Below are 27,500 nucleotides of genomic sequence, written 5' to 3'. Positions count from 1 at the left end.
TAGTATTTATCCAATATACTGTTGGTAAAGTACCCAGATTCTTAATACATATTGCCACAGTCAAATGACTGAAACAAGTAAAAGGTAATGTAAAAGGAGAAAAAAGGGGACTCTCTACACCCCTTTTTTGACCAGGCTCCCGTTGGCTTTTGTAGGGTTTTTTCCACAAGGAACCTTTCGAAACATCTCCCCCTTTTGGGAGTTTTTCATTGTTTTATAATTATTGTTATACAGTTTTTACTCGATGTTTTTCAAAAACGGCAAAACCCTTTGTAACCTTTCGTCCTGTCTTGTCCCTTCATGTTTCAAATCATGCATGTCAGCCCTTGTGGCCAATAAAAAAGAATTAATTATTATTATTATTATTATTATTATTGAGTAAGGTAGTGAGCTGGCAGAATCATTAGCACATTGGCCAAAATGCTTACCAGCATTTTGTCCATCTGAGTTCAAATTCTGCCAAGGTTGATTTTACCATTCATCCTTTTGGGGTCGATAAATTAAGTAAATCGACTAGTCCCTGCCCCTCATATTTCAGGTCTTGTTCCTATCATAGAAAGGATTATTATTATTGAGTGAGAGAGCAGTTCATGCCATCAAAGTGACACTGGGGTAAAATATACGAAGCCCAATATACCCATCATGACTACCCGTCTGATAAAGGTACACCAGGCACATGCATCACAACCATATGTGCATGACATGGTGATCTCATATCAAGATAAACAGCACATGACCTTGCAGGTGGGCCCAGCTAGAATTTTCTTCAGGTTGCAGTCATGCCATCAAAGTGACACTGGGGTAAAATATACGAAGCCCAGTATACCCATCATGTCTACCCGGTGATAAGGGTACACCAGGCACATGCATCACAATCATGTGCATGACATGGTGATCTCATATCAAGATAAACAGCACATGACCTTGCAGGTGGGGCCCAGTTAGAATTTTCTTCAGGTTGCAGTTCATGCCATCAAAGTGACACTAGGGTAAAATATACGAAGCCCAGTATACCCACCATGACTACCCGGTGATAAGGGTACACCAAGTACATGCATCACAACCATATGTGTTTTGACATGTGATTTTATGTTAGCACGCCGGGTGAAATGCTTAGCGGTATTTCGTCTGCCGTTACGTTCTGAGTTCAAATTCCGCCGAGGTCGACTTTGCCTTTCATCCTTTTTTGGGTCGATAAATTAAGTACCAGTTACACACTGGGGTCGATATAATCGACTTAATACCTATGTCTGGCCTTGTTTGTCCCCTCTGTGTTTAGCCCCTTGTGGGTAGTAAAGAAATAGGTATTTCGTCTGCCGTTACGTTCTGAGTTCAAATTCTGCCGAGGTCAACTTTGCCTTTCATCCTTTCGGGGTCAATAAATTAAGTACCAGTTACGCACTGGGGTCGATGTAATCGACTTAATACCTATGTCTGTCTTTGATTGTCCCCTTTGCATTTAGCTCCTTGTGGGCAATAAATAAATTAGAAGATTGCTTCCCATCACATGGTTCTGTTATAGCCTCGGGCCGACCAAAGCCTTGTCAGTGGATTTGAAAGACGGAAACTGAAAGAAGCCCAGTTGGAATTCTCTCCCATAAAATTCCAAGCCTTGTGCCTATATTAGAAAGAATTACTGTAGCAGAAACAGTTTATCGTGTTTTATTTTAGTGTCATCTAGAATGTGGTTGCTCCTTTAACAATAGAGGAATGGGTTCAAATCTCATCGGGGAATCATGTGCTTTTTATGTCCTTTTTTCAGTCCCACTGTGTGGCACCTTGGGCAGGTGTCTTCTACTATAGCCTCGGGCCGACCAAAGCCTTGTGAGTGGATTTGGTAGACGGAAACTGAAAGAAGCCCGTCGTATATATGTATATATATATGTGTGCGTGTGTGTGTTTGTGTGTCTGTGTTTGTCCCCCTAGCATTGCTTGACAACCAATGCTGGTGTGTTTACGTCCCCGTTACTTAGCGGTTCGGCAAAAAGAGAACCGATAGAATAAGTACTGGGCTTACAAAAGAATAAGTCCCGGGGTCGAGTTGCTCGATTAAAAGGCGGTGCTCCAGCATGGCCGCAGTCAAATGACTGAAACGAGTAAAAGAGTAAATATTGCTGACCGCTAAATAACCCTGCTATATTGATGATGTTTAAACCCCTCATTCTAATTCTCTATGTTTCAGGTACCAGAATGTTCCCTGATTGTTTCAGTGTCCCAGTGAACCTTAAAGGAGATGACTAACAACTACAGGCAGAACAAAATCCCTATAGTAGTATACTGAATGCTACTGGAGCCCACTGAATTCTACTGTCCCTTACAGGGGCCCACTAAACCCTACACCAACTGTCCCCTATAGAAATACCCAATCTCTCACAGCAGCACACTGGCTTGTACAGGGGTCCACTGTCCCCTACGCGAACATACTAGCCCATGCAAGGGTACACTACCCTCTACATCAACTGTCCCTTATAGCAACCTACTGTGACCTAGAGAAGCATACTGACCCCTACAGGAGCTCACTGAGCCCTATGCTCATTGTCCCCCCTCCCCTTATCCCTGTCCCTACCTTATAAAAACTTTACTCCAAATCCATCCTTCAGGAACTCGGTGACCACCCCACCTCTCCACCTCTCCACCAGCCAACATCTGCTGAACCTTAGAGGAACCCACTGACCACTACTATAACTCTTACAAGAGTTTTTCTGACCCCCATCTATAAACCTATGCACCTAGAAGAATCCATAAAGGGCCATATAGAGCAGAAGGTCACTAAACACTGTAGTAACTAACTGACCCCCACCCCATACAGGAAACCATTGAGTGTTACCGGAGTCTGGTGACCCCTAACAGTAAACACCAAGCACCGAGAGAAGATGATAGAAGGCCCTATAAGGATCTATAGACAGTCGGACAGTGCTGGAGGTTACTGACTACTGCTGTAACTGACCCACTGACCCCTAAATGTTACAGGTGGCTGCTGGCCCTTGCAGTAAACCACAGTCGCATAGAGGAGTCCTACAGGGCAGGAGGTCCTTCAGGGGCCATACAGTACGGGTGACCACTGATCACCAACAACAGTAAACCACAAGTGCCAAGAGTATTTTATAGGAGGGGGGGCCGCACAGTACAGGAACTGACCGCCAGATTCTGACCACCAAACAAGACCCCCAAGGAATTCTTCCCATCCAACTATCATAGCAGCAAAACTCCCTCTTTTCCCTTTTGTCATAGAATCATTGATAATGGGAGAAATGGTGGTGAATGTGTTAGCGTATTAGTAGTAGTATTAGTAGTAGTAGTAGTAGTAGTAGTAGTAGTAGTAGTAGTAGTAGCAGCAGCAGCAACTGTGACATTAGTATTGTTGTAGTAGTGGCAGAAGTGGTCATAGTGGTTACAATAGTAGTTTCAGTGGTAGTGGTAGTGTGGTGGTAGTAACAATAGTAGTAGTAGTAGTAGTAGTAGCAGCAGCTGTGGTGGTTACTGTATCGGTCATAGTAACATTGTAGTTGAGTTGTAGTAGTGACTGCAGTGGTAGTGGTTGTAGTGGCAAAGGTGGCGGTGGTGGTGGTGGCGGCGGCGGCGGCGGTGGCGGCGGTTGTGGAGGCGGAGGTGCTGTATTTGTTGTTGTTGTTGGTGGTGCTTGCGAGGAAGAGAAAACCGAAGAAACTGAACGAAGCCCCAATAGTTATTAAACAACCACAGCAGCAGCAACAGCACCTGCAAGAGTAACAACAACAACAACAACAACAGCAATAGCAACGAGAGGAGCAGCAGCAGCAACAACAACAATAACAAGCATTATAAGTGACAATAAGCATTATAAGTAATAAGCATTATAAGTAACAATAAGCATTATAAGTAATAATAAGCATTATAAGTAACAATAAGCATTATAAGTGACAATAAGCATTATAAGTAACAATAAGCATTATAAGTAATAATAAGCATTATAAGTGACAATAAGCATTATAAGTAACAATAAGCATTATAAGTGACAATAAGCATTATAAGTAATAATAAACATTATAAGTGACAATAAGCATTATAAGTACTAATAAGCATTATAAGTAACAATAAGCATTATAAGTAACAATAAGCATTATAAGTGACAATAAGCATTATAAGTAACAATAAGCATTATAAGTGACAATAAGCATTATAAGTGACAATAAGCATTATAAGTGACAATAAGCATTATAAGTAATAATAAGCACTATAAGTGACAATAAGCATTATAAGTAATAATAAGCATTATAAGTAACAATAAGCATTATAAGTAATAATAAGCATTATAAGTAACAATAAGCATTATAAGTGACAATAAGCATTATAAGTAACAATAAGCACTATAAGTGACAATAAGCATTATAAGTGACAATAAGCATTATAAGTAACAATAAGCATTATAAGTGACAATAAGCATTATAAGTGACAATAAGCATTATAAGTAATAATAAGCACTATAAGTGACAATAAGCATTATAAGTAATAATAAGCATTATAAGTAACAATAAGCATTATAAGTAACAATAAGCATAAGTGACAATAAGCATTATAAGTAATAATAAGCATTATAAGTGACAATAAGCATTAAGTAATAATAAGCACTATAAGTGACAATAAGCATTATAAGTAACAATAAGCATTATAAGTGACAATAAGCATTATAAGTAATAATAAGCATTATAAGTGACAATAAGCATTATAAGTAATAATAAGCATTATAAGTGACAATAAGCATTATAAGTAATAATAAGCATTATAAGTAACAATAAGCATTATAAGTAACAATAAGCATTATAAGTGACAATAAGCATTATAAGTAATAATAAGCATTATAAGTGACAATAAGCATTATAAGTAATAATAAGCACTATAAGTGACAATAAGCATTATAAGTAACAATAAAGCATTATAAGTGACAATAAGCATTATAAGTAACAATAAGCATTATAAGTGACAATAAGCATTATAAGTAATAATAAGCATTATAAGTAACAATAAGCATTATAAGTGACAATAAGCATTATAAGTAATAATAAGCATTATAAGTAACAATAAGCATTATAAGTGACAATAAGCATTATAAGTAATAATAAGCATTATAAGTAATAATAAGCATTATAAGTAACAATAAGCATTATAAGTGACAATAAGCATTATAAGTAACAATAAGCATTATAAGTGACAATAAGCATTATAAGTGACAATAAGCATTATAAGTAATAATAAGCATTATAAGTAATAATAAGCATTATCAGTGACAATAAGCATTATAAGTGACATTAAGCATTATAAGTAACAATAAGCATTATAAGTGACAATAAGCATTATAAGTAATAATAAGCATTATAAGTAATAATAAGCATTATAAGTAACAATAAGCATTATAAGTGACAATAAGCATTATAAGTAACAATAAGCATTATAAGTGACAATAAGCATTATAAGTGACAATAAGCATTATAAGTAATAATAAGCATTATAAGTAATAATAAGCATTATCAGTGACAATAAGCATTATAAGTGACATTAAGCATTATAAGTAATAATAAGCATTATAAGTGACAATAAGCATTATAAGTGACAATAAGCATTATAAGTGACAATAAACATTATAAGTAATAATAAGCATTATAAGTAACAATAACAAGCATTATAAGTAATAATAAGCATTATAAGTAACAATAAGCATTATAAGTGACAATAAGCATTATAAGTGACAATAAGCATTATAAGTAACAATAAGCATTATAAGTGACAATAAGCATTATAAGTAACAATAAGCATTATAAGTGACAATAAGCATTATAAGTAACAATAAGCATTATAAGTGACAATAAGCATTATAAGTAATAATAAGCATTATAAGTGACAATAAGCATTATAAGTAACAATAAGCATTATAAGTAATAATAAGCATTATAAGTGACAATAAGCATTATAAGTAATAATAAGCATTATAGGTGACAATAAGCATTATAAGTGACAATAAGCATTATAACTGACAATAAGCATTATAAGTAATAATAAGCATTTTAAGTGACAATAAGCATTATAAGTAATAATAAGCATTTTAAGTGACAATAAGCATTATAAGTAATAATAAGCATTATAAGTGACAATAAGCATTATAAGTAACAATAAGCATTATAAGTGACAATAAGCATTATAAGTGACAATAAGCATTATAAGTGACGATAACAAACATAAGTGACAATAAGCATTATAAGTGACAATAAGCATTATAAGTAACAATAAGCATTATAAGTGACAATAAGCATTATAAGTGACAATAAGCATTATAAGTAATAAGAAGCATTATAAGTGACAATAAGCATTATAAGTAATAATAAGCATTATAAGTGACAATAAGCATTATAAGTGACAATAAGCATTATAAGTAACAATAAACATTATAAGTGACAATAAGCATTATAAGTGACAATAAGCATTATAAGTATCAATAAGCATTATAAGTGACAATAAGCATTATAAGTGACAATAAGCATTATAAGTAACAAAAAACAAGCATTATAAGTAACAATAAGCATTATAAGTGACAATAAGCATTATAAGTAACAATAAGCATTATAAGTAATAATAAGCATTATAAGTGACAATAAGCATTATAAGTAACAATAAGCATTATAACTGACAATAAGCATTATAAGTAACAATAAGCATTATAACTGACAATAAGCATTATAAGTGACAATAAGCATTATAAGTAACAATAAGCATTATAAGTAATAATAAGCATTATAAGTGACAAGAAGCATTATAAGTAATAATAAGCATTATAAGTAATAATAAGCATTATAAGTGACAATAAGCATTATAAGTAACAATAAGCATTATAAGTGACAATAGCAAGCATTATAAGTGACAATAACAAACATTATAAGTGACAATAAGAAGCATTCAAGCATTATAAGTGAAGATAAGAAGCATTATAAGCAATCACGATGTCGACTGAAATGGATGCCCAGGGTTGGGCCCAGATTCATCATGCTGCTTTGGCTGGTTATATTTTGTCTGTGGAGAAATACATTGAAGAAGACCCGGAACTGTTGGAATATGAGACTACGGATGACTTGAACTCAACACCTTTTCTGCTGGCTGTAACAGGGGGTAAACTAGAATGTGTGCAATTCTTGATAAAAAAAGGGGCCAAAATAAATGCCCAGAATTCCAAAGGGCAAGGGGCCGTTGAGATTTCCCTACTAAACAACGATAAAGCTATTCTTCAGTACTTTATTGATACCAAGTTCCCGGAACTTCCCGTCTGGAAGAAATTGTTCCAGTGTCTGCTGTCGGATATCATCAAAGAGGCTGTAAAAGCTGCCGAGTGTCTTGAGATGCTGACGGAGCCATATGAGGAGTCAACGGAAGGGGTCAACCCAAATTGGAATTGTCTGCTTCATGAAGGTGGCATAAGTGCTTTGATAAAACTGCTGCGTGGGAACATATACCCCAGTGTTCAAAGCCCCATCGTACGGTCCTTGTTGAACATGGTACAGTGTGAACAGACGGCAAGAGATATGGTCAAAAAAGGTGTGTTGGTCACTCTAGCAAAGCTCCTGAAATCATCGGATCGGGAAGTATTAAAGGCTACCACGATGCTTTTAATGGAACTTGCGAATGTTCCGGAACATGCCGATGCCGAGATTGAAGAAAATATTCCAGCAATTTTAGTGGATGTCCTCACCAGACAAACGAACACCGATGTCCTTGTTACATCACTTCAAGTTCTCTCCAACATTGCGGCTTCGAAACCCGAAAACCAAGCTGCTGTGGTCAACACGGAGAATTTGTTCGCCAGCGTGATCAATCTGTTTAAGCTCTACTACAGCAGTAAATCCCTGAGCAACGATTTGACAAACGCCGTTCAAAGCTTTGTAAAGTCAAACCCCGCCGCTCAGTATGCCTTTATAGAGAAAGGAATCTGTGTCCCTTTGACTATGATTCTCACTAAGGTCCGTGTGCGTGAGTTGCAGTTAAACGCCGTTGATACTATCCATTATCTTGCCATAAACAACCCACAGACGCAGAAGATACTATTGAACGAACAGCTTGATAAATACCTCATGCATCTGTTCAGCAGAGGGAGGTCAGAGAAGCTTCAAGAGAAAACGGCCAGCAGCCTTTGGGCAATTGCGGGAACTGACGTCTACATCCAACGCATGATGGCCACAAGAATGGGGGTGCCCCTTTTATTGAGCTTCATCAAATCAATGACCGAGAACCTTCATTATATAGGTTCTGAGGCGCTCAGTGTGCTCGCCCAGGGCCCGATCAGTTACCGAAACGAAATTGCTCCCCAAGGAACTTTGACCCTTGTCCAACTATTACGAACGCAACGAGAGGATATCGTCCTCAGTGCCACTCGCACTCTACGTCACCTGTGTGTTGCTACTGGATTTGTAGCCTATCACAACAACCAGCAACTAATTACCCAAACCAACGGTGCCAAACAGCTGACGGCATTAATGGCCAATTCTAAAAATCTCTATATCAAAGTGGAAGCAGCTCTGACTCTGGCCTACATATCCTTAGGTTAGTCTTAAAACTTTTGCACAATTTTATCATTATTTACCCTTTCATATTCACAATATTCTGCCGTTACATTCATCATCATCATCATTTAGCGTCCGTTTTCCATGCTAGCATGGGTTGGACGGTTCTACTGGGGTCTGTGAAGCTGGAAGGCTTCATCAGGCCCAGTCAGATCTGGCAGTGTTTCTACGGCTGGATGCCCTTCCTAACACCAACCACTCCATGTGTGTAGTGGGTGCTTTTTACGTGCCACCCGCACAGGTGCCAGACAGAGCTGGCAAACGGCCACGAACGGATGGTGCTTTTACGTGTCACCAGCACGGGGGCCAGGCGAGGCTGGCAACGGACACGGACGGATGGTGCTTTTACGTGCCACCAACACGGGGGCCAGACAGAGCTGGCAAACGGCCATTCTGGGTTCAAATTCCGCCTAGGTTGACTCTGCCTTTCATCCTTTCGGGGGTCGATAAATTAAGTACCGGTTATGCACTGGGGTCAATGTAATCGACTTCATCCGTTTGTCCCCTTCTGGGTAGTAAAGAAATTGGTATTTTGCCTGCCGTTATGTTCTGAGTTCAAATTCTGCCGAGGTCGACTCTGCCTTTCATCCTTTCGGGGTCGATAAATTAAGTACCAGTTATGCACTGGGAGCCGATCTAATCGACTTAATCCGTTTGTCTGTCCTTGTTTGTCCCCTCTGTGTTTAACCCCTTGTGGGTAGTAAAAAAATTGGTATTTCGCCTGCCGTTACGTTCTGAGTTCAAATTCTGCTGAGGTCGACTCTGCCTTTCATCCTTTCGGGGTCGATAAATTAAGTACCAGTTATGCACTGGGGTCAATGTAATCGACTTCATCTGTTTGTCCCCTTCTGGGTAGTAAAGAAATAGGTATTTCGTCTGCGCTACATTCTGGGTTCAAATTCCGCCTAGGTAGACTCTGCCTTTCATCCTTTCGGGGTCGATAAATTAAGTACCAGTTACGCACTGGGGTCAATGTAATCGACTTCATCCGTTTGTCCGCTTCTGGGTAGTAAAGAAATAGGTATTTCGTCTGCGCTACATTCTGAGTTCAAATTCTGCCGAGGTCGACTTTGCCTTTCATCCTTTCGGGGTCGATGAATTTAGTACCAGTTATGCACTGGGGTCGATATAATAGACTTAATCCGTTTGTCTGTCCTTGTTTGTCCCCTCTGTGTTTAGCCCCTTGTGGGTAGTAAAGAAATAGGTATTTCGTCTGTAATGTAATACTCATTAATTCATATATATTTCTTTACTACCCACAAGGGGCTAAACACAGAGGGGACAGACAAACGGATTAAGTCGATTACATCGACCCCAGTGCGTTACTGGTACTTAATTTATCGACCCCGAAAGGATGAAAGGCAAAGTCGACCTTGGCAGAATTTGAACTCAGAACGTAACGGCAGGCAAAATACCTTTTTCTTTACTGCCCACAAGGGGCTAAGCACAGAGGGGACAAACAAGGACAGACAAATGGATCGAGTCGATTAGATCGACCCCAGTGCGTAACTGGTACTTAATTTATCGATCCCAAAAGGATGAAAGGCAAAGTCGACCTCGGCAGAATTTGAACTCAGAACGTAATGGCAGACGAAATACCTTTTTCTTTACTGCCCACAAGGGGCTAAGCACAGAGGGGACAAACAGGGACAGACAAACGGATCAAGTCAATTACATCGACCCCAGTGCATAACTGGTACTAAATTCATCGACCCGGAAAGGATGAAAGGCAGAGTCGACCTCGGCAGAATTTGAACCCAGAACGTAATGGCAGACGAAATACGGCTATGCATTTCGCCCGGCGTGCTAACGTTTCTGCCAGCTCGCCGCCTTAACTCATTAATTCATATAGGCATATGTAGGGCTGTGTGTTAAGATGCTTGCTTCCCAACCACGTGGTCCTGGGTTCAGTCCCACTAACATTTTCGGCAAATGCCTTTAACTACAGCCTCGGGCAACCAAAGCCCTTGTGGTGAGAGAATTTGGTGGATTTTGTAGATGGAAACTGAATAAGCCCATTGTACACACACACACACACACGCACGCAAACGCACACACACACACACACACACACATATATACAGAATATGGGGTTTAGTTCACTGATGATGTAAACAAAAACACTATAACCTCGGGCTGACCAAAGTGGTGTTGAAACCCAAAATGCTTAGCGGTATTTCGTTCTGAGTTGAAATTCTGCTGAGGTCGAGTTTGCCTTTCATCCTTTTGGGGTCGATTAAATAAGTACCAGTTATGCACTGGGGTCGATATAATCGACTTAATTCTTTTGTCTGTCCTTGTTTGTCCTCTCTGTGTTTAGCCCCTTGTGGGTTGTAAAGAAATAGGTATTTTGTCTGCCGTTACGTTCTGAGTTCAAATTCTGCTGAGGTCAACTTTGCCTTTCATCCATTCGGGTCGATAAATTAAGTACCAGTTATGCACTGGGGTCGATATGATCGACTTAATCCCTTTGTCTGTCCTTGTTTGTCTCCTCTATGTTTAGCCCCTTGTGGGTAGTAAAGAAATAGGTATTTCGTCTGCCGTTACGTTCTGAGTTCAAATTCTGCTGAGGTCGACTTTGCCTTTCATCCTTTCGGAGTCGATAAATAAAGTACCAGTGATGCACTGGGGTCAATATAATCGACTTAATCCCTTTGTCTTTCCTTGTTTGTCCCCTCTGTGTCTAGCCCCTTGTGGGTAGTGTAGGAATAGGTATTTTTTTCTGCCGCTACGTTCTGAGTTCAAATTCCGCCGAGGTCAACTTTGCCTTTCATCCTTTCGGGGTCGATTAAATAAGTACCAGTTATGCACTTGGGTCGATATAATCGACTTAATTCTTTTGTCTGTCCTTGTTTGTCCCCTCTATGTTTAGCCCCTTGTGGGCAATAAAGAAATAAGACACTATAGCCTCGGGCTGACCAGAGTGGTGTTGAAACCCAGAACCGTGTGGTTGAAAAGCAAGCTCAATATATCTCATTAATCTTCCAGGTAATCTGACAACCATGGAAACTGTTAAACGATGCACGAACTTCAGCTATTCTCTCATCATGAATTTGTTGCACTGCGGGGATAAGAAGGCGCAGCTCACCGCAGGCATGGCACTGGCGACGTTCGCATACAACAGTACGTCGCAGCAGAGGGAAATGGCGGAGCTGGGTGGCGTCAGGCTGTCTTGGTTCCGGGCGTTCCTTGAGTCTGATGACGAATACTTTCGTTGCAGCAGCGCATTCCAGGTATTTGTATCATGTTCGTTAATCCATCCTGTGCGTGTGCAGGTGTGTGTGTGTCAGTGTGTGTGTGTGCAGGTGTGTGTGTGTGTGTGTGCAGGTGTGTATGTGTGTGCAGGTGTGTGTGTGTGTGTGTGCAGGTGTGTGTGTGTGCAGGTGTGTTTGTGTGTGTGTGTGCAGGTGTGTGTGTGTGTGTATGTGCAGGTGTGTGTGTGTGTGTGTGCAGGTGTGTATGTGTGTGTGTGCAGGTGTGTATGTGTGTGCAGGTGTGTGTGTGTGTTTTAATTTTTATTTTACATTTCAAACAAACACCATTTCACAATTTTACTTCAAATTTTTAAAAAACTACCATTCGATATTTATATATATTATATTATTTTATATTATCTAGTTTCAGCTCACGAGCTGTGGCCATGCTGGGGCTCATGAATGCTTTTTAGCAATTGCCATTTGGTGCATGAGAGAGTTCGATGCAGCTGCCCTCATCTGCACCTCCTGCAGTGAAGTTGGTTCGTCTGGGACACCTGACAGAAAGAGGTCTAGCTTTATTTTAAAGACATTTGCATCCAACCCATGCAGGTCTCTCAGGTCCTTCAGGAGGATATTGAAGAGCTGTGGGCCTTTGAAGCCCAGGCTATCACAGTATCTTGTCCTACATCTTGATGGCAAATTTGGAGTCCGGTGGCATGTAAAAAGCACCCACTACACTCTCGGAGGGGTTGGCATTAGGAAGGGCATCCAGCTGTAGAAACTCTGCCAAATCAAGATTGGAGCCTGGTGCAGCCTTCTGGTTCACCAGACCTCAGTCACAATCGTCCAACCCATGCTAGCATGGAAAGCGGACATTAAACGATGATGATATATATATATATATATACCGGAGTAAACACATAAGTGTGAAACAAGGTGGAAAAAAGAGTACTCAAATACCAGTGGTAGAGTAATATGCTTTATTTAAAGCAGCAGAAAATTCAACAAAATCTGTTACTCTGAGTTTCTCGTTGCCGTTCATCAGACAGTTATAGCAAAAACTGTCTGATGAACGGCAACAAGAAACTCAGAGTAACAGATTTTGTTGAATTTTCTGCTGCTTTAAACAAAGTGTATATATATATATATATATATAGATATAGATATCCACATGACCGACCAGACCATCAGATGTTGTTACACATCGCTGGTCACAATGCGTTCGGATTGTTTTAGCCTTTGAATGACGCCAACCTGCTGGCTAAGCGAGCAGGCCAACAGAAGGAAGAGTGGGAGAAAGAGTGGTGAAAGAGTACAGCAGGGATCACCACCACCCCCTGCAGGAGACTCGCGGAGCTTTAGGTGTTTTCGCTCGGTCTGGGAATCGAAACAGCGATCCTACGACCGTGAGTCCGCTGCCCTAACCACTGGGCCATTGCACCTCCACAGATATATATATATATATACTAGCAGTATCGCCCGGCGTTGCTCGGGTTTGTAAGGGTATTAACTATATAAGCATTTTTAGAGAGTTACTTCCCTTATAAATTCGGGCTTTCTTAGCCATTTTTGTTTTGGTGTCTTCAAGCCATGAAGTCGTTGTTCTAAAAGAACGCTGGTCTCCTTGACAACGCTTTACGACGTTGATTTCTTTACACTCCCTTCCCCACAGCTACACGAGGGAGGGAAGGGGGAGAAGCAAACAGGTGCAGCTGTGAGCGTGGACGCCAACTCCGCCGCCATCGACACACGATGCATTTTATGCATTAAAATGGAATAAAAAATGATGTTAAATTATTTTTAAAATCGTAGACTCATCGTAGACGCGCGCTAATAGTCAGACGGGCTTGATATTAAGCACGACTATAAGATACCCGAATTTGGTTAAACTGCACCGCAAAATGTGGGAGGAGTTAGGAATCTAAATCGAAGGGGACAGACACTCACACAACTAGAGTTTTATATATATAGATATATATATATATACACACATACATATATATGTTCATATATGCTGATAGTAACGAATATGTGTTGTCTCTTCCAGATAGTTATCTTAGCCCGGATCATTACAGATGAAGACAAAGCCATCACATCGGCGATGGGAATTCGGATACTGATTGATCTTCTGGAGAATTCTGTTAACGACGCAATTTTGACACTGGCGGCAGATTGTGTGGCACGGCTGACACACACAAGATCAGGTAACTAATTTGGGATGTGTGTGTGTTAAGAAAAAGTAGGCAGTCAAAATTTTAGATAATACATTAGTAGCCTAATAAAGCGAATAAAGAATTATCCAAAATTCTGACTGCTTCCTTTTCCTTAGTGTTTGTGTATGTGTGTATGTGTATATATATAAGGCGAGCTGGCAGAATCGCTAGCACGCCGGGCGAAATGCTTAGCCGTATTTCGTCTGCCGTTACGTTCTGAGTTCAAGTTCCACCAAGGTCGACTTTGCCTTTCATCCTTTCGGGGTAGATAAATTAAGTACCGGTTACGCACTGGGGTCGATGTAATCGACTTAATCCGTTTGTCTGTCCTTGTTTGTCCCCTCTGTGTTTAGCCCCTTGTGGGTAGTAAAGAAATAGGTATTTCGTCTGTCACTACGTTCTGAGTTCAAATTCTGCCGGTAGATAAATTAAGTACCAGTTACGCACTGGGATCGATATAATCGACTTAATCCATTTGTCTGTCTTCATTTGTCTGTCCTTGTTTGTCCCCTCTGTGCTTAGCCCCTTGTGGGTAGTAAAGAAATAGGTATTTCGTCTGTTTTTATGTTCTGAGTTCAAATTCCACCGAGGTCAACTTTGCCTTTCATCCTTTCGGGGGTCGAATAAATAGGTACCAGTTACGCACTGGGGTCGATGTAATCGACTTAATCCGTTTATCTATCCTTGTTTGTCCTCTCTGTGTTTAGCCCCTTGTGGGTAGTAAAGAAATATATTGAACAAGACACCTCGATGCCATGTCTTGAGACTGAACCCAAAGCCAGCTGGTCACATAGGGAGCTTCGTAACCCCACGGCCAAGCTTGCTTATTTTTTTTCTCTCGATAGGGATCAGGGTAAACAGACATCGATTTCTCATCATGTCCTTTATTTCTCTCACATGCCGTCTCTCGGTCTCTCACCTGGCTGTCTTCTATCCACAGGTGTGCCGCAAGCCATAATTGCCATAGACGCTGTAGACTTCCTCTGTCATCTGCTCCTTGTTTCGGATCAATGGGTCCAAGGCAATGCAGCAATTGCTCTGACCTATCTTGCAAACTTCCACAAAGCCGAGCGTCAACTCCTTCACAAGTAAGGCCCGGGTTTTTTTCATTTGGGGGGGCTCCATCATCATCATCAACATCGTCATCATCAACATTGTCATCATCATCGTCGTCATCATCATCATCATCTACATCATCAACATCATCGTCGTCGTCGTCAACATCATCGTCATCGTCATCATCATCATCATCGTCGTCGTCAACATCGTCATCATCGTCATCATCATCATTATCATCATCATCGTCGTCATCATCATTGTTGTCATCGTTGTCATCATCATCATCATCATCATCATCTACATCGTCAACATCGTCATCATCATCATCATCATCAACAGTCATCATTGTCGTCGTCATCATCATCATCATCATCATCATCATCATCATCAACATCGTCATCAACATCGTCATCGTCATCATCATCTTCATCATCATCATCATCAACATCATCATCATCGTCGTCATTGTCATCATCATCATCATCATCACATCATCATCATCATCATCATCATCATTTGTCCTCATCTTGTTTGTTGTTATCACAACGTTTCAGCTGGTATACCCTCCAGCCTTCATTACCTGATGAAGGCTGGAGGGTAATAATAATAATAATAATGATAATAATAATAATAATAATAATAATAATAATAATAATAATAATAATAATAATAATAATAATTCAGAGCTCCGAAACCTATCCACAAACATCGAAAACAAGGACATCCTATGGAGCCAAAGTTTTACTAACAAAGAATTGGACTGTACCGAGTAAGTAATACTAATTGAAATTTATTACTATTTTCGAAATGAAATGATGTATTTTGACTCGATATCATCTCCATCTCTAACGCAACACATGTAAACATGCGTGAAACATCACGATCATCTCCGACCCCAAACACCATGTACAAAGGAACTACGAAGAAATTAAATGCCACCGATACTATTCAACCCAAGAATAACAATCGAGCGGTACGTACATTAAATTTACAACAAAAAATGTACGAAAAACTACACGTGCGAAATAATGTGACAACAGAAATAAACGGACCGGTACCCTACGAAAATGACGACCGTCAAAATAATGGGCCGGACGTTGTACCTCATGTCCCGCAAATAAAACCCAAAAGACGTAAATGGACACGTGAGGAATACATTTCTATCTTACACGCATACTTCACAGCATACTCTACCCAAAAAATGTAAATACAACACACATACATATAAAATATGGAAGGAAAATAATAGAGATATAGACTTGGATATAGCAATGAACCCTAATAAATTAGCTAACGTACGAAGATACATTCTCAACAAAAAAAAATATCAGAAATAGAAATAGAACACCTAAAAGAAAACATACACCAGGAAAATGTAGATAGAAGCCACACAACAATGCCCAATAATATAAACACTGAAACTGTAAAACACGAAGACAAACGCAACATTCCCAACAAACACGATGTAAACAACGAAGGGGAGCCTAATGATTATGATAATATAAAAAATAAAATAATCAAAGAACTGAAAACCACAGAGCTCAAAATGGACCACCGACCATACCTCCCAAGAATCAAAATAAACGAAATAACAACACCTATTATAAACAGCATAAACCTAGCCGTCACTGAACTGATAGCCACTGAATCAAAAAAAAGTGATATCACTGAGCTAAATAACCTAATATACGCAGCAGCCACTGCAGCCACAAAAGAAGCTGGATACTCACCCAAACCTGCCCAAACAGGAGTACCACCACCCAAACAAACCCTGTGGATAAATAACATCCAAAGCAAAATAAAAAAAATTAGAAAAGACCTGTCGATTCTTAATGAAATCAGCAAAGAATCAACGCTACTGAGCAACAAAAAGAGAACAAAAATACTCCGCAAATATAACATGACAGAGAAAGATTTGCCTGAAATAAAAGAAAAGCTGAAGCAAGATATCCTTGCCAAAGCACAAAGGATCCGCCGGTACAAGAAACGCCAATGCTTCTTTGAAGAAAACAAAAAGTTCAGCTCCAACCCCAAAAAGTTCTACCAAGAACTGGGCAAAAATAAAATAGAAGTCACTGCAGCACCAACGGCAGAAGAATTGGAAGAATTCTGGAGAGAGATATGGTCAGCGAACGAACCACCAAAAAAAGGAGTATCAAAATTACAAACTCGGCATCTGAACAACTTTGGACCCCCATAACAACTGAAGAGGTCACCCAGGCACTGCAAAGACTAAGCAACTGGAAGGCACCTGGGCATGACAAGATCCCCAACTTCTGGTTGAAATATCTAACAGGAATGCACAAAAAGCTGGCTGAAAACTTTAACAACGTACTAGCAGAGCCAGAGACAATGCCTGAATGGCTCACGAAGGGGAAAACCATCTTAATTCCCAAATCAAATGAAACAGAAAAACCAGAAAACTACAGACCAATAACCTGCCTCCCTACTATGTTCAAGGCATTACTGCAGTGATATCACAAAGGCTGAACAAGCACCTGGACGAAAACAAACTGTTCCCAGAAGAGCAGAAAGGATGCCGCAAAGGCTCATATGGCTGTAAAGATCAACTAATGATTAATAAAGCCATAACTGAAGACAGCCACAGAAAGAAGAAAGGCCTCAGTATGGCCTGGATTGACTACAAAAAGGCGTTTGATAGCATCCCCCACACATGGATCCTCGAAACACTAGCCATTAACAAAGTAGCACCAACAATCGTAAAATTCATAGAGCACTCTATGAATAAATGGCAAACAGTCCTACACCTCCAAACAAAAGAGGGACTCATGAAACCAAAGACATCCCCATTAGAAGAGGAATATTCCAGGGAGACACGCTCTCTCCACTCCTTTTCTGCTTGGCACTGTCACCTCTATCTGATATGCTAAATAGAACTGGATGCGGATATAAATGTTACGGCAAAACGATCAGCCACCTTTTATATATGGATGACCTAAAACTATACGCTGCAAATGACAAACAGCTGGAAACACTATTAAAGACAGTTCATGGATTTACCAAAGAAATAGATATGAATTTGGATTAGAAAAATGCGCCAAAGTAACCATGAAAAGAGGAAAACTAGTTAAGAGTAACAACATCACACTAGATAAAACCAATGAAATAAAAGAATTAGACCAAAGCCAAACTTACAAATACTTAGGAATCCATGAACTAGATAAGACACAACACACACAAATGAAAGAGAAAATAAAAAAAGAATATTATAGACGAGTTAGATCAATACTAAACACAGAGCTCAATGCTAAAAACAAGATAATAGGTATCAACACTTTAGCTGTCCCAGTTATAGTTACAGCTACAATATCCTTAACTGGACACGAAATGAACTGACCAAAATAGATAGGAAAACAAGAAAAATAATGACAGGATCTAGGATGCATCACCCAAAATCTGACATAGAAAGACTATATATACAACGTATAGAAGGTGGTAGAGGCCTTATACAGCTGGAAAACTACTATAAAATAACCACCATAGGACTGCAAAAATATCTACTTCAGAAGGAAGGAAAACTGATCCAGATAGCGGCAAAACACGAGCAAAACAAAAAACTGTTCTCAGTATTTAAGGAAGCTGACAAATACAAACAAGAAATCATACCACCTAATAAACATGAAGAAGAAGAAGAAGATGAAGAAACAACAAAAGCTATAAAACAAATGAAATCCAAACTAAAAACAGAACAGCAACGAACCATGATAAAACGATGGCAAGAAAAGCCCCTTCATGGTAAATACTGCACTAAACTAAACGCAAAAGAAATAGACAAAGAAAAATCCCAGCAATGGTTGAGAAGCTCAGGACTCAAAGCAGAAACAGAGGGATTTTTAATTGCAGCACAAGACCAAAGCCTCCCCACTAGAAATTACCAAAAACATGTAATGAAAAGAAATATTACAAGTAACTGCAGAATATGTGGAGATGGACAAGAAACAATAAATCATATTATCTCTAGCTGCCCAGTCCTGGCTAAGAAGGAATATATTCACAGACATGACAGAGTTGGAACTTACATACATTGGAAGCTATGCCAACATTATGGAATAAACAAAAGAAAAAAGATGGTATAGGCAAACACCAGAAAAGGTCACAGAAAACGAGAAAGCAACCATACTCTGGGATATGCCGATACACACAGATAGAGAAATTAAGGCCAACAGACCAGATATAGTTGTCAGAGACCATGAAGAAAAAAAATGCTTTCTAATTGATGTATCAGTACCGGCAGATGACAACGTGTCTCTAAAAGAAATGGAGAAACTCTCAAAATACAAAGACCTGGAAATAGAGGTAACTAGAATGTGGAATCTGAAAACAGAAACAATTCCTATCATAGTAGGTGCATTAGGCATGATAAAAAAATATTCAGACAAATACATAACAAAAACACCAGGACTTACAAACACATATAACATACAGAAAATTGCACTACTAGGCACTGCACACATCCTACGCAGAACACTTTCCATACAATAACCATCAGAGCATCACAACAAATCACAGCACATACCCAAGGCACACAGAGCTGCGCTCGGTAGTGAAGTGAAAGCACGCTATATAAATAAAAATAAAACTACTGAATAATAATAATACCTGTTGTCATAGGTGCCCTGGGAATAATAGCAAAAGGGGCTGATTGCTACCTAGCTCAGATACCAGGAAACCCCAAAATGGCAAAAATTCAAAAGATAGTGCTCATGGGAACTGCTCATATCCTACGCAAAATACTTTCTATGTAATCTCAAGTTTTAAAACAAACATAATTTTCGTATGGTTTTTTTAGGCATTCACTAGTACAACACTAAGTACAAAACCAAATATATGGCACCCTAGGCATAACACCAACATAAACTTCCAACTTGTTGTCTCTTGGGGTCTCTGGGTGAGACTTGGAGCCAGCTTGTACAAATATAATAATAATAATAATAATAATAATGATGATGATGATGATGATGATAATAATTATAATAATAATAATAATAATAATAATAATAATAATAATAATAATACCTGTTGTCATAGGTGCCCTGGGAATGATAGCAAAAGGGGCTGATTGCTACCTAACTCAGATACCAGGAAACCTCAAAATGGCAGAAATTCAAAAGATAGTGCTCATGGGAACTGTTCATATCCTACGCAAAATACTTTCTATGTAATCTCAAGTTTTAAAACAAACATAATTTTCGTATGGTTTTTTAGACATTCACTAGTACAACACTATGTACAAAACCAAATATATGGCACCCTAGGCATAACACCAACATTAACTTCCAACCTGTTGTCTCTTGAGGTCTCTGGGTGAGACTTGGAGCCAGCTTGTACAAATATAATAATAATAATAATAATAATAATAATGATGATGATGATATGATGATGATGATAATAATTATAATAATAATAATAATAATAATAATAATACCTGTTGTCATAGGTGCCCTGGGAATGATAGCAAAAGGGGCTGATTGCTACCTAACTCAGATACCAGGAAACCTCAAAATGGCAGAAATTCAAAAGATAGTGCTCATGGGAACTGTTCATATCCTACGCAAAATACTTTCTATGTAATCTCAAGTTTTAAAACAAACATAATTTTCGTATGGTTTTTTAGACATTCACTAGTACAACACTATGTACAAAACCAAATATATGGCACCCTAGGCATAACACCAACATTAACTTCCAACCTGTTGTCTCTTGAGGTCTCTGGGTGAGACTTGGAGCCAACTTGTACAAATGCAAAGCAAAAGTCAAATATAGAATAATATAATAATAATAATAATAATAATAATAATAATAATAATGATAATAATAATAATAATACCTTAGGAATGAGAATCCAAGTTCGAAATTTCCCCAAGACACCTGATGAAGGCTGGAGGGTATATCAGCCAAAACGTTGTGTTAACAGCAAACAAGATGAGGACAAATATCCGTCAAATGTAAATAATGTAAATAATGTACATTAACCCCTAATGTTTGAAATTTCCTTTTTCTGCATATTTTATTTCTTTGGGCCCGTCCACCATTTCCTCGCTCGCCCATGAAGATGTCGGAAAAAGCCTCTTCTCATCAAAGTCCTGCAAACCTACACACAGGATCGGAAGCTTCCGGAAAGTTTCATGGAAAATTGGAAACATTACAAGAAACTGGGGCTTCCCCCAATTCAGTAAGTACCGTTGCCAAAAATTCCTTCTTTCTTATATTGTTTTAGTTTCCGCGTTGGCCCTTAACCTAAAAAGATTCACCCCCAAACACAGGATCCTGATAACTAGAACAAACAAACAATTACCGAAATAGGACAACTTTAACATGAAATAACTTCGTTATTTTCATTCTCACTCTGTTTATTTTCTCTTATTCCTTACTGTCAAAGAGCATACGCTCGAAATATAAAGTACTTTTCTATTTTTCCCAAGCATCAAACTAATACACTTGCTCATTGTTCCTACACCTGTCTTCATCTTTGTTTTTCTATAAATTTGAATTATGTGTGTGCAGGTGTGGATGTGTGGTAAAAAGCTTGCTACCGAACCACCTGATTCTGAGTTCAGTCCCACTGCATGGCACCTTGGGTGAGTGTCTTCTCCTATAGCCTCAGGCCGACCAAAGCCTTGTGAGTGGATTTGGTAGATGGGCAGTGAAAAAATCCTGTCACACATATATATATATATATACACACACACACATATATATATATATCTGTGTATATATATATACATATATATATATATATATGTATGTATGTATATACATATGTATATATATCTGTGTGTATCTTTGTGTCAGTCTTTGTTCCCGCCTCGTCACCACCTGAAAATCGGTGTTGGTGTGTTTATGTCTCCGTAACTCAGCAATTAGGCAAAAGAAAAAAACTGACTGAATAAGTCTTGGGGTCGATTTGCTCAACTAAAGGCACTGCTCTAGCATGGCCGCAGTCAAAATGACTGAAACAAGTAAAAGAATAAAAGAATTTATATATGCATGTATGTTATATACATTTACACAACTCTTTTTCTTAAATAAACTGCACTTCAATGAAGCGTTACTTGACCTGGGGAGGCGCAATGGCCCAGTGGTTAGGGCAGCGGACTCGCGGTCACAGGATCGCGGTTTCAATTCCCAGACCGGGCGTTGTGAGTGTTTATTGAGCGAAAACACCTAAAAGCTCCACGAGGCTCCGGCAGGGGATGGTGGTGATCCCTGCTGTACTCTTTCACCACAACTTTCTCTCACTCTTACTTCCTGTTTCTGTTGTACCTGTATTTCAAAGGGCCGGCCTTGTCACCCTCTGTGTCACGCTGAATATCCCCGAGAACTACGTTAAGGGTACACGTGTCTGTGGAGTGCTCAGCCACTTACACGTTAATTTCACGAGCAGGCTGTTCCGTTGATTCAGATCAACCGGAACCCTCGTCGTCGTAACCGACGGAGTGCTTCCACTTGACCTGGACACCTGAGTGCAATCTATGGGAGGTCGAGGAAATTCCACATCTGGTCTGCCTCACCTGGAGCAGGCAGCAAACAATCTTGCAATTGAGTACCTGCGAGAAATCAGCTACAACATTGAGATTGGGGCACCAGTTATGTTGCCTTGAAACCTCGATCCACCAAAGCTTTGCTATGGCACACGACCTATAATAAAGAAGATAATGCCAACAGTCTTGGAGACTGGTAAAGCAAGCGGTGAGCCTGTATTCATTCCTAGAATTCCACTTATTCCCTCGGATATGCCTTTCCAGTACAAGGGCCTGCAATTCCCTTTGAAACTGAACTTTGCAATGAGCATTAACAAGGCCCAGGGGCAGTCCTTGGATGTGGTAGGTCTGAATCTCGTGGAACCAGTTTTCTCCCATGGCCAACTTTATGTGGGATGCTCAAGGGTCAGAAACCCTAATCATTTGTTTATTTAAGCCCCACAAGGAAAGACCAAAAAATGTGGTTTATCAAGAAGCTCTGAAATCTAAATAAGATTCTCCAAATTATCAGGTATTTATTATTTAACTGTAATATTCAAAAGTGTTGTAAATATATTGATAATCCACGCTATTTTATTTTTAAACCTATGTACAAATTTATTTGTATGTCTGCTGTAAAACTAAATGTCACTCTGTTTCTACATTCACTGTAAATCTATTTCAACACTAGCGCCGCTGAGGGTAATATTCTCTGGGAACACACAAAAGCCCTTTTCAGAGTTCTTTACTTTGAAGTGTTATTATTTCATATCTGATCTTGGTATACATACCTTATTGGTATTTCCTCCTAAGTTCTATATACTCTGGGAATGCATTAACCCTTTAGTGTTTAAACCGGCCATATCCAGCCCAAATATTCTACTCATTTTATGCTCAAACTGGCCAGAACCAGTATCTCACATCTACCCTGCAATGTCATTCTAAAAATAAACAGTTACATCTTTTAAATCTTGAAGCTACAAGATAATACCAGATTAATTTTTTTAAATGTAAATGAATAATGATTACTTCTGACATATTAATTTGAACGCTAAAGGGTTAAAGCCCTTTTCGGGGCTACTTTATATGAATTCTTACTATCGGGTAACTAATTTCATGCCATTACGCCACTGACTTCGCAATTTGGGTATTCATAACTTATTGGGATTTCCTAAAAACAAGACCCTATGTAAGACAATTCGGTATTCTCTGTAAATGCACAAAAACCGTTTTAAGGACGACATACTTTGTATTGTTGTTATTGGATTAGCAAAACAGTTATGAGAACAGAACCAAGAGATAAGTCCCACTTTTCTGGGAATTACCAGGTACATCAGTTAGTATATATTTATATATGCAGGTATATGTTTATATTATAACACCTTATAACTTCTCTTGAGTTTTTTCATGATTGCTTCAGTAAATGTTTTAACTCATCTACATATATTAATTAATTGTTAATAAATTAATATATATATTAATTAATTGTTTCTTGTCGATGTATCTTGAAATGTATTTTATGGTCATCAACTGCCTCTATTAACCACCACCACCACCACCACCCACCACCACCACCGCCACCACCACCACCACCACCAAACATGAAGGCATACATACACACACACATGTATGTATGTATGTATGTATATATATATATATATATATGTATACGATAGGCTTCTTTCAGTTTCTGTCTACCAAATCCACTTGCAAGACTTTGGCAGACCTAAGACTACAGTAGAAGACACTTGCCCAAGGTGCCACGCAGTGGGACTGAACCTGGAACCATGTAGCTGGGAGACTAGCTTCTTACCACACAGCCATGCCTGAAAAAAATTTTTTTATAGTTCAAGATTAGCAACTACGGTTGCTAACCATGAATTATAAAAAGAAAACACCTTTCAGCTTATCAAAGTTCAATATGGGAAAAATCTTCAACCTTCTCCACCCATAAACTATTATTGTTGCCAAAAGTTGTTTTTTTTTATACCTTCTACAGACTGCTTGAGGCTTACTAATTTCCTACACTTTGATCCTCAGATCTTACAATTATATATCATTATATATAGACATATATGTATACCTATATACATACACACACATATGTATGTATGTATGTATGTATGTATATATGTATACGTATCTATATGTATATATATATGTATATATATATATATATATATATATATATATATATATATATATATATATATATATACACATATATATATAAGTAAACCTACATACATCATCATCATCATCATCATCATTTAGTGTCCGTTTTCCATGCTAGCATGGTTGGACGGTTCTACTGGGGTCTGTGAAGCCAGAAGGCTTCATCAGGCCCAGTCAAATCTGGCAGTGTTTCTATGGCTGGATGCCCTTCCTAACGCCAACCACTCCGTGAGTGTAGTGGGTGCTTTTTACGTGCCACCCGCACTGGTGCCAGACAGAGCTGGCAAACGGCCACGAACGGATGGTGCTTTTTATGTGCCACCGGCACGAGGGCCAGGCGAGGCTGGCAACGGACACGAAACGGGGCGATATATATATATGTATATCTACATAAATACACACATATATATATATGTATACCTACATACATACACACATTATATATATACATACAAATATATATACATATATATATATTATATATATATATATATATATATATATATACACATATATATACATATACAAATATATATACATACATATATATGTATATATATATATATATGTGTGTGTATACATATATGTATGTGTAAATATATACACACAGGTACATATAAGCATATGTCTGTGTACATGTATATATATATATAATATATATATATATATATATTATATATATATATATATATGATACATACACACACACACACACGTGTGTGTGTGTATCAATCAAGTTCTTCAATTTCTTATTCTTGTAAGAGAGTCGAAGAAAAAAACCTTCAATACCTAATCCCACCACCAACCCACCCACGCACACACACCTCCACACCCCATCCCCAACAAAAAAAAAAGACCTAACAAGGATCGATGATCAATGATTGATGATCGATGATCAACGATTGATGATGATCGATTGATGATCAATGATTGATGATCAACGATCGATGATCAACGATTGATGATCAATGATTGATGATCAACGATTGATGATCAATGATTGACGATTGACGATCGATGACTGATGAATTCCCCAACTGTATTTCAATCACTCACTCACTCACTCTCGCTCACTCCGTTTATTCCATCAGGTTGAATGAGGTGAAATTTGAGAGGGCCTATCACGAGATGAATGACGTAGACCAGTGGCCCATGATGCAGGACAAGGATGCGCACGAAGGAGTGAGTGTGGACATCAACGTCACCGAGACGGACAGGCTGGCTGCGAAGAGGGCCAAGAGCAGCATCCTTAAGCCCTGGAACCCCGAAGGAACGTCCAATATCGACGACACGGTCGGAGCTAATAACATGTGACAAGGAGGCTGCAGTGTTTGACAGTTTTTGGTGGTAGTGGAGGAAGAGGAAGAGGAGGATGAGGCGGTGGTGGTGGTGGTGAGGTGGAGGGCAGGAACGTGGAAGGTTTAACCTCTAGAAGGTTCTATGGAAGAGGTAAAAAATTTCTTATTTATTTCTGCTGCTTGTTTTTTAATATTTTTTTTACGCTCTCGCCGGTTTCAGTCATTGGACTGCGGCCATGCTGGGACAGGCACTGTGTGTAAGGGTTTGTTTTCTTTTTATCTGTAGGCAATTATTTTTTTTTGTTCTTTTACTTGTTTCAGTCATTTGACTGCGGCCATGCTGGAGCACTGCCTTTAGTCGAGCAAATCAACCCCGGGACTTATTCTTTGTAAGCCCAGTACTTATTCTATCGGTCTCTTTTTGCCGAACCGCTAAGTAACGGGGACCTAAACACACCAGCATCGGTTGTCAAGCAATGCTAAGGGGACAAACACACACACACATATATATATATACGACAGGTTTCTTTCAGTTTCCGTCTACCAAATCCACTCACAAGGCATTGGTCGGCCCGGGGCTATAGTAGAAGACACTTGCCAAGGTGCCACGCAGTGGGACTGAACCCGGAACCATGTGGTTGGTAAACAAGCTACTTACCACACAGCCACTCCTGTTTAATATATATTTTTTCTTTTATTCTGTTACACGTTTCAGTCATTTGACTGTGGCCATGCTGGAGCACCACCTTAAACGGTTCTAATCAAAGAAATAAACCCCTAGAATGTATTCTTTGTAAGTCTAGTACTTATTCTATCAGTCTCTTTTGCTGAACTGCTAAGTTACGGGGAGATAAACACACCATCGACTGTCGAGCAATGGTGAGGGGACACAAAGAGACACACACATAAAATGTATACGTATACGACAAGCTTCTTTCAGTTTCCACCTACCAAATCTACTCACAAGGCTTAGGTCGCCCCAAGGCTATAGTAGAAGACACTTGCCCAAGGTGCCATGCAGTGGGACTGAACCCGGAAGTATGTGGTAGGGAAGCCAGCTTCTTACCACACAGCCACACCTGTGCCCATAATGTCAGAAAGACAGGTCAGTTCCTCTCCAATTTTTTGTGAATTCTTAAATATATCTCCTTCTGTGTGTGTATATATATATATTACCAAACAAACATGATTTTTATTGAACTCATAATACTTTTTGTTGAATACTTTCTTGTAAACTGTTTTGAACATTTTCTTATTATTATCGAAGAATGTATAACTGTATTTTAATACTTTTGTGACAACTAGTACTTAATACAACAAAGCCTTACATTTTACTTTTGACAATCTTTTTCTAAAAAAGTGAAAGCAGTCAAGTCAATAAACATCTTTAACATTGCATTTTCAAACCTTCTTTCATATATATATATATATATATATATATATGCTGAGACCCCATTTGGTCATGACTGACCTTGAGATTGCACCTAGAAAGTTACCC

The 27,500-nt window shown here is 38.9% G+C and overlaps 1 protein-coding gene and 1 long non-coding RNA gene across 6 annotated transcripts in view; both read left to right on the top strand.

Moving 5' to 3' along the window:
* LOC118768434 overlaps positions 1 to 3,337 on the top strand; it is a 9,415-nt gene extending 6,078 nt beyond the window's left edge. Inside the window, exon 3 of the long non-coding RNA XR_005004277.1 lies at positions 2,183 to 3,337. This is a non-coding gene — a long non-coding RNA (uncharacterized LOC118768434). The remainder of the gene's footprint in view (positions 1 to 2,182) is intronic.
* A 3,450-nt stretch (positions 3,338 to 6,787) lies between these two features.
* The window catches only part of LOC115226210 (ankyrin and armadillo repeat-containing protein-like), a 22,136-nt gene continuing 1,423 nt past the window's right edge, over positions 6,788 to 27,500 (top strand). The window contains exons 1-7 of one of the 5 annotated variants that reach the window (XM_036514824.1): positions 6,792 to 6,890; positions 6,943 to 8,559; positions 11,568 to 11,812; positions 13,824 to 13,980; positions 14,930 to 15,077; positions 21,122 to 21,241; positions 25,796 to 26,153. In XM_036514824.1, the coding sequence (XP_036370717.1) occupies positions 6,969 to 8,559; positions 11,568 to 11,812; positions 13,824 to 13,980; positions 14,930 to 15,077; positions 21,122 to 21,241; positions 25,796 to 26,018 (2,484 nt within the window). In that variant the 5' untranslated portion in view covers positions 6,792 to 6,890; positions 6,943 to 6,968 and the 3' untranslated portion in view covers positions 26,019 to 26,153. Of the gene's footprint in view, positions 6,891 to 6,931; positions 8,560 to 11,567; positions 11,813 to 13,823; positions 13,981 to 14,929; positions 15,078 to 21,121; positions 21,242 to 25,795; positions 26,154 to 27,500 lie in introns of those variants that run through there. The other 4 variants (XM_036514826.1, XM_036514825.1, XM_029797229.2 and 1 more) reach the window with 4 other exon arrangements.

Source organism: Octopus sinensis, linkage group LG29, assembly GCF_006345805.1.
Source record: "Octopus sinensis linkage group LG29, ASM634580v1, whole genome shotgun sequence".
NCBI lineage: Eukaryota > Metazoa > Mollusca > Cephalopoda > Octopoda > Octopodidae > Octopus > Octopus sinensis.
This window is presented reverse-complemented; position numbering and strand designations above follow the sequence as displayed.